General features: G+C 43.8%; 1 protein-coding gene across 4 annotated transcripts in view; it reads right to left on the reverse strand.

The window, feature by feature from the left end:
• Positions 1-255: 255 nt before the first annotated feature.
• The window catches only part of LOC124036186 (protein piccolo-like), a 102734-nt gene continuing 93874 nt past the window's right edge, over positions 256-9115 (reverse strand). For all 4 annotated transcript variants that reach the window (XM_046350458.1, XM_046350449.1, XM_046350439.1 and 1 more), the window contains 6 exons: positions 8635-8829; positions 5602-5740; positions 5384-5451; positions 4417-4560; positions 4167-4312; positions 256-3969 (listed from right to left, as the gene is read on the reverse strand). In XM_046350458.1, coding sequence (XP_046206414.1) covers positions 3826-3969; positions 4167-4312; positions 4417-4560; positions 5384-5451; positions 5602-5740; positions 8635-8829 — 836 coding nt within the window. In that variant the 3' untranslated portion in view covers positions 256-3825. The remainder of the gene's footprint in view (positions 3970-4166; positions 4313-4416; positions 4561-5383; positions 5452-5601; positions 5741-8634; positions 8830-9115) is intronic.

Consider the following 9115-nt stretch of genomic DNA (forward strand, 5'->3'; position numbering starts at 1 on the left):
CTACAATGAAACTGTGTACTGTTGGGGGTACTGGAGGACCAGGGTTGGGAAACACAACTGTAGTCCACTAGGAGCCATTACTGAGAGGATGTTGCCACCTGATGGACATGAAGCGAATATACAGGAATACGTGTCGTGCTGAAAGTTTGATTGAATACAATTGACTGAGGTGGATGTACATATAAGAGCAGAAGGAAAAATAATAGTTGCAGAGTACATAACACACTCAAATATGAAACCAAAAGTCCTTTAAGGTTGTGGAATAAATCTCTTTTTATATTTATTCTTTAGACTTTAGGTAAACAGCCGGTTTTTACAGCACAATTTGCATAATAATATCTCAACACATCCTGTGTACAACCACAAAACCAGAACGCTAGATTCTCAATTTTTACACTGAATGAAAAACAAGACAATTTTACAAGCATAATCTTTATACAGTCGGAATACCATTTCCGATAAATCTATACATATTCTCTCTTTTTAAACATAATCTGGAAGCAAAAATATTGACAGACCATCAACAAAACATGCAACATCCAGGTTGGCTCGGTGACGTCTGCGACATGGTTGTACAGTCAGACACCCATGGGTTGACAACACAGTCTGATCACATAAGTACCTCACACACACCACTAGAGACAGACAGACAGACAGACAGACAGACAGACAGACAGACAGACAGACAGACAGACAGACAGACAGACAGACAGACAGACAGACAGACAGACAGACAGACAGACAGACAGACAGACAGACAGACAGACAGACAGACAGACAGACAGACAGACAGACAGACAGACAGACAGACAGGTTTGAGTTTTTTGTCTCTTTTTGTTTTTACACTCACATGCTCGAACCTCAGACAATATGAATCATCAATCTCTGTAGAAAATAAAAACACTTTTGTATTTACACAGATCAGATGAGTCTGCCACATTCACACCCAACGGATACACGTTTGATTGGTTTCACGGTTACTAGCAACGGACTTAGGAACAATGTATATTAACTATCTAGCTAAGGGAAATCTAAGGAGACCATTAAGGGTTGTTGGACAGTCCTGGAGTTGGTCATTGAAAATAACCTCTCATTATTTTTCCTCAGGCTCATCATCATTGATTTATACATACATGTGTTGGTGGTTGTATCAAACATACAGATTGATGTCTCCTTAGATTTGTGCATTGTGAAGAAATATGTACATTAAATTGTCTGTGAATGTAGATGTTGTTTTTTGTTTTTCTATTGCCTTGGAAATCAAAGAGTGGTGTCTGAACTTCTTCCTACAGCACAGATAACATGACTCAACATCATCTCAACATGGAGACACTAACTGGAACAGATACTTAAACTTGCATGTCATGACACGTTACACAGGACAATGAAATCAATCACCGATGTAATACTAAAGTGCACAAGCTTCATGTACATGATAACAGCTGTTAAGTAGTCAAAAACTCTCTCTCAATTTTTTTTATCCTTTTCTTCAATAATATATAAACCAAAATAAATTAAAATTCTATTCATAAGATACATATTTTCAGACACAATGTTCACTGATATTACATGTTAGAAAATGCATTCAAACACAAGGTCTATGTTGCATAGAATGACTTCAACACAACCAATGGGTTTGCATACAAAACAAGGTTGGCACGACAATATCATTTTCTGTAAAACTAACCCTCTTTAAAATCATGTTTTTTTGTCTTATGAACATTTGTGACATCTTGACTCAGTGTCTGAATTTCGAGGCTCTGATATGGACTTAATTTATTAGGAAATTGCATCTGTCCTCCCTAGTTGCTCAGTGATATCCCTTCAGACACTGTGTAGTTGAGGGTACTAGCTCTGTAGGGTCACTTGTTGAAGTTGTTCACTATGATCCACTATATAGATCACTGGCAATAATAATATACTAACAACAGTAGCGCCATATGGTTCTGAGCCCATAGATCTGGACTCTATATCAGTGTGTATCAGTGTGTCCTGCCATGTTATGACTGGGACATAGGTAATGACTTAGAGCTTTGACCAGAGGCAGTGACAAAGGCTGGTTCACTGTGTTGTCGCATTACATCCACTGACACTAACTGCACAGTGTACATTTTACAGTGTACTGTTTACAGTGTACTGTTTACAGCAAGATGTTGAGTGTTCTATTAAACAGACTTTTTTTTTTTTTTTACAGAACCAGACTGATGTCACACACGCAGAGGACAGGTGTGTCTAACTGTTGCTTTAACATAGAATAGGTGAGCAGCCCAGCAGCCCAAACAGGGGAGCAAAGCAACTCACCAGAGAGAGGCTACACACCCCTCTGTCAGATTGGCAGGTTGGTCAAGGTGGCCAGCAATCTCGGTTTTGCTCTCGAACCAAAACTATTGTTTAAGCCTCCAGTCACATGTGCGTAAGACATCACAAAAACATAAACAGTCTCATGGGTCCAGTAAAACCATGGGATCTTCCTCAGTGAGTAACATTCAGGACATAATGAGGGGAGGGGACGGAAGATTCCTACACACTGCTGTCTGTATATGGACTGGACTCTCTCACAACACAATATATCAGACTGAAATGAGTTTGAAGGGAAGGGACCTGACATCCTCTTCTATCTGTTCTCTTCTCCCCACCTGTAAGAGGAGGGATATCCATGTAGTAGTTTTCCTCTAATGTCTCAGTTGTGCTATGAGTTCTACATTCACCATTTGAACTGCATTTTCCTATTTTCCCACTGTATAACACCCAGTATAACTGCATAACACCAGAGCTAAAGGGATTGGATTGTCTGTGCTCCTTCCATACTCTTGTCTGTACAGAATGTAGTCTTTAGAATAAACTGTACATGAGGAGACACCTCATATCGTCTGTAATATATGTATCTATGGTCATAAATAACATTTCTCTGTACACTGTGTCTCTGATATGATTCATATTCTGACATATATCTATCTAAATCTGAATGTACATGTACATCTATCCAGTTAAGCTCAAGTTGGAGTTTTATGGCTGTTGGCAACAAACTGTAACAGTACATTACTGCCACCTACTGGACTTGAGCGTTCAGGTATGGTCAGGTTTCGTTAATTACTTATCAACCATATAATTGCACTGTACATTTTATACACAACATAAATAGAATCTTACAACAAACATTCCATACTTTTTCAAGCAGCCAAGGACAAAAACACACAAACAAATACATCAATTTGAACCCCACTCACTGACTGACTGACTGACTGACATTTTCACAGATCAATCACAGTAATGAAAATGATCTGATAAGTCATAAACAACCGTATCAGATCCAGACAGAACAGAAAGGAGTAGTTCCATCATGGTAACTATCTTTGTGATATTGCTGCCCAGTCCTGTTTGACGTCAGGTTTTGCATCCGACATGTCGAGCAGAGAGCTGAGAGGTGGTGAGATGTGTGTGTCCTCTTACAGTGGAGGACTTCTTCATTCCTCGGTGTGTGTGTGTGTGTGCTGACAGTCTATCCAATCAGGGCACAGTCTCTGACAGTCTTTGGTCCAATTAAGTATCAGGGTACAGTCCATGTATGGCAGTGCGAGAGGGAACAGGAGAATCAGTTCTTTCTGGGCATGTCCGTACCCGCAACCCCTCTTCCTTCCCTCTTATCTCTTCTTCTCCTCCCCCTCTTTTTCTTTTCATACAGAATAACACAGAGGGGATGAAGGGCACTGTGTAACTCAACTCCTCCTCCTCCTCGTCTTGACAAAGAACAGCCATTGACCAAGAGTATTCATTGATCTTCACTGACCTCTGGTTGACCCCTCGGTGTCCTCTCAAGTCGATCTCTCATGACTGGTTGTGTGTGGAGCTGACCAGCAGCTTGTGCCAGCTGACCACCCTCTTCCTCATGTCCACCTTGTCCAGCCAGATGTAGGCCTCTCCTATCAGGGTCTTCTTCATAAACTTACCCCCGTTAGACACCAGGAACAACTAGGGACAGGGGGAACACACACACATACTTGTAGTGTCTTGTGTGTTTGTTTGTGTTTGACTGTGTGCGTTCATGCGTGTGTGTGAAAAGTACTGGTATTACAGAACAGTCATAGGGGCTGTTGGAACAATAAAAAGTCTGCATAAAGCAGGACACCAGAGTAAAAAAACACAAGGTATTAGAGTGTGTGTGTTACCTGCAGGGAGTGTCCGGTGGGGTTGAGGCTGAACCTAAAGGTCTCGTTGAAGGAGGGTTCTCTGTCGTGACGACACACTCTGGTCTTCTTCTTGATAATCCTCTTCTGAGTTGCCACGTTCACCACATACAGCTTCACATAGAGATCTACAGACAGACACGCAGTCAGACGGTCAGACAGTCAGTGAGGCAGACAGACAGACACGCATGCAGACGATCAGTGAGGCAGACACACACACACACGCAGTTACCTGGTAGGTGGTCTGGGCTCTTGAATTTGTAAGTGATGTTTCTACACTGTAGGACTTCCAGGATCAGCTGGTCTCCCTCTTGTTTCACCTCCTTCTTCAGAGCAACCTTGATCTCCCCCATCACCTGGGTCTTTCCCCCACCCCCTGGAAGAGGAGGGACAGAAGGGGTAGGAGGGAACAAGGGGGTTGGCAGCAAGGGACAGAGTGAGAGAGAGACAGAGGCGAAGTTACAGCGAGATACACACACCCTTCCTCTCTGCAGATGTAAATTATTCAACACCAACGCATTATTGACATACTGCCTGCACCAAAATGGATCCAGGGGAGGACTCTCCTCTCTCCAGTTTCACTAAACTCAGTTCTGAACCCAAAACAATTCTCCGCCACGTTACTGTGGCTGTAACTCGGTTAGAGGTCAGGTTGGGAACGCTCATTTCCAGTAAAGGTTCGAGAGGTCAGTTGCCAATGATAATGAACCTTTGAACTGGCTGCCCAGTTGTGCACTAAGATGGCCTCTAGTCTATTGTTATGGAGTGAAACTGAGAGAAAGAGAGAGGCACCATGACACCTGAGCTATCTGACTCCTAGATATAGTTAAGACACAGAGAGCAAGATAGTTACTTCCTATGTATGGGACCAGGCATTTAGAGGTAGGCTGCTGGTGTTATTTCCTGTTCGGTCCAGCAGATGGCAGACATGTAAAGACAACGTTTATTGGGAGAAACTGACACACACACGCACGCACGCACGCACGCACGCACGCACGCACGCACGCACACAAACACACACACACACACACACACACACACACACACACACACACACACACACACACACACACACACACACACACACACACACACACACACACACACACACACACACACACACACACACACACACACACACACACACACACACACACACACACACACACACACACACACACACACACACACAGTCTTACCCTCACTGTCTGAGAGCGAGAGTGGCAGTCCCCTAAACTTGTCAGGACCGTTGGGGATGATCTTCCCTCTGTTGGAAATGAACACACATTAGATCCACAGATACAAAACATGTATGTGATACATCATCTACCACCACATTTAACACACGTCTTCAGGTCTTAGGTGAGGTCACCCATCATGCCTAGCACCACCCCACACAAACAGGCTGTTTACTCACATGCATGGGACCTGGAAGATGGCACTGTCCACCCCTGTGCCAGCCCCCTCGTCTCCATCCAGACCCCCATACCCCTCCATCAGACTGGGGGCTGAGGACACCACCGGCCCAGACACATCCCCCAACCTGTGGCCTGGTCCTACAGAGGGTCGGGGGAAAGAGAGAGAGAGGGAGAGAGAGGAGGGGCAGTGAATGACGGCATGTGTGTCAGTGTAGGAGGGAGGGAAAGTGAGATTCATTTCACTACCTTGATAATGTGTGTCCATAATATTCTATAAACTATACTATAAAAAAGGTTTCTACTACTACTTCTCATATATGAATGTGAATGTAAATGTTGTAGCTACATCGGTGGCCACAGTGTTTATTGATTTCATTATGTGGATCTCCATTAGCTTTTCCTTCTGGTGTCCATAACAACAATAAAGTGTTCAATGAACATACCCTGCCTAAGCTTACAGGTAATAATAGATTTACTGACAAACAGACTGAAACAAACATGGGTGACACTTTCCTTAAATAACAATCCATCATGATGTAGCTATAATGCATTGTAAGACCTGTCATGAGCATGTATGGCCCCTTTACAATGTCTTCTCACCCCTTATAAAGGGTCATACATCCTTTTAACAAGATATAAAGCATTATAACTGTATGTAAAGTGTTACTGATACATATAAACCATGGAATAAACATGATGTAATAGCAAAGTACGTACAGGTAACATAAATATAATAATAATTTATAAACATGCTAAAATAATAGTTATGGTAATTACTTGAATAGAAGGGCATATTTATTATGATTTTTAACTTAATTTTTTTACCCCAATTTTATGATATCCAATTGGTAGTTACAGTCTTGTCCCATCGCTGCAACTCCCATAGGGACTCAGAAGAGGCGAAGGTCTAGAGCCATGCGTCCTCTGAAACATGACCCTGCCAAGCCACACTGCTTCTTGACACACTGCTCTCTTAACCTGGAAGCCAGCCACACCATACAACTGGCGACACGAGTCAGTGTGAATGCGCCCGGACGGCCAAACCCTCCCCTAACCGGGACAACGCTGGGCCAATCGCACGCCATTTCATGGGTCTCCTGGTTGCGGCCGGCTGCGACACAGCCTGGGATCGAACCCGGGTCTGTAGTGACCCTCTAGCACTGCGATGCAGTGCTTAAGACTGCTGTGCCACAAGGGAGGCAGCATTAATTATGAATTTAAATAAATACCAAAGCAACTATTGAGACATTTTAACTATTTACACATATATATCAAAACTCTAAATGGTTTACATGATCATTAAGTTGTATTATGTTTCTTAATGATACCATGCTTGTCTAGAGGAGGCCTGAAAGTTTGATTAGTGAGGTTATATTATATTATTCTTGTTTATAATTTCTATACTCCTGTCCTGTTGTCTCACCTTCCCCAGACACTGCTGTTCCCCTGAAGGTCAGACTCCTTTCTGTACTCTCATTGGCCGGTGAGTGTAGAGTCAGTTTCCTGTTGCCCTTTGTCCCCCATGCTGCTGTGTCTGTACTTCCTGGTGTGTCTGGTCAGTGCCAGGTGGTGTTTATAAACTCATCACGTCGGGGGTGGGAAGGGAGGAAGGGCTACTGGTAGACTATACATCTCAGAGTGTTTGTATCATTACATTGGACACATTTAGGGGTCAGGGGTCACACACATATGCACACACACTCACACTTGCTCACACACACCTACGGGGGCTTGACCTTTTCCAATGAAAGGGCAGTTAGGGAATTGAACCAGACACACAAACCAACACCAGGAGAGGGGGGGGGGACTTCATGTCACAACCTGGGTGTCAAGCTCTATCATGGTTTCTAGACCTGGAGGATGGATAGTGGATCACACTGGGAGACAGTAGAAACCATGTTGGAGAGAGACATATTTATCCTCACTCTATTTAGACTGGGAACTGTGGCTGTTTCGTCTCTGTCCTGTGTGTTACTTGTCATGTTTTGTCTTATATTGTCTTGTCATTTTGCTTTCCCTTCTGTTAGTTTCCCCCTGCTGGTCTTTTTAGGTTCGTTCCCTTTTTTCTCTCTCCCTCCCTCTTTCTCTTCTCTCTATCGTTCCGTTCCTGCTCCCAGCTGTTCCTATTCCCCTAATCAATCATCTAATCTTTTCACACCTGTTCCGTATCTTGCCCTCTGATTAGAGTCCCTATTTCTCCCCTTGTCTTCCGTTTCTGTCCCGTCGGATCCTTGTATATTGTTCGCCGTGCTGTGTCTTTGTCTCGCCCTGTCGTGTCTTGTTTCCCTCAGATGCTGCGTGTGAGCAGGTGTCTGAGTCTGCTACGGTCGGTGCCTTCCCGAGGCAACCTACAGTTTATGGTCGAGTCTCCAGTCTGTCCTCGTCACTACGAGTGGAATTAGTTTTTTATGTTTTGTTTTCTGCTCTGATTTGTCTAGGAGTATTGCCTATTTCCTTTACTGGAATAAAGACTCTGTTTTCGCCAAGTCGCTTTTGGGTCCTCATTCACCTGCATAACATTACTGTTCATACTCTGGGCTATTGTGAGTGTCTGATGTGTGTATGATGGAAATCTGCTCACTCTGAGCCCAAACGGTGCTGTGCCCTACTTTCCCCAACCCTGCAGACGTCACAGTAACGTCAGAGAAACGGAGGACCAGACACATTTTCAGTGTTTAGTGTGAGAACAGCAGTTTATAAATTCATTTTTTATATAGATTTTGGATTGAGATGTTTTCTCCACAGGCCAGGGTCTACTATAAGATCTGCCATGCAATGTTTTAGTGATGGACTCTGACTAGATCAGTGGGTGTTACACCCCTAGAGCAAAACAAGACAACCCAACAGAATAGAACTTAGAGGAACCATCTAATTGCTTAGAAGAACCAATCAGAAGGCCATAACAGAAGGGAGAGGAAAAGAAGAGAAAAGAAGGAGTGATAGAACAAGAGGAGAGATAAATGGAGAGATGATGAGCTAGCATGCGTGGCAGAGCCGAGAGGAAGTGTGTCACAGGAAGGGGTGGGGATTACTTGGTTGGAGGCGGGACTGTTGCACGGCGGCCTCGGCGGCAGCTATAGCTATCCCAGCATCCTCCAGGTGGGCTTGCGTGACGCTGCTCTTGCTCTGGCTGCGGGATGGACCATGGGAACGAAGCTGGCCATCTGAAGACGACTTAGAGCTGCCTGGACTACTATGGGATTTCTCTAGAGTCACCATCTGCATGTCTGGGAGAGGTAGGAGGAGGGAGGAGTGGGAGGAGGAGGGAGGAGAGGGAGGAGGTAGTGATAGAGAGAGGGAGAGGAGATAGAGGAGATAAAGGGAATGTCTGTAAAAGTCACTAAAAGAGCCATGTAGTAGTTACACATTTGTACTGTGGCAAAAACATAAAAATAGAATAACCTTGACTTCCTTGAACTAACACCCCACCCTTTCTTACTAGCACTGACTTTGCTGATAGCTATTTTATTGAGAAGAAATTGTATTACTCTGACTGTGATATGTGGTAGTCTC

This window comes from Oncorhynchus gorbuscha, linkage group LG01 (assembly GCF_021184085.1).
Source record: "Oncorhynchus gorbuscha isolate QuinsamMale2020 ecotype Even-year linkage group LG01, OgorEven_v1.0, whole genome shotgun sequence".
NCBI classification, from domain to species: domain Eukaryota; kingdom Metazoa; phylum Chordata; class Actinopteri; order Salmoniformes; family Salmonidae; genus Oncorhynchus; species Oncorhynchus gorbuscha.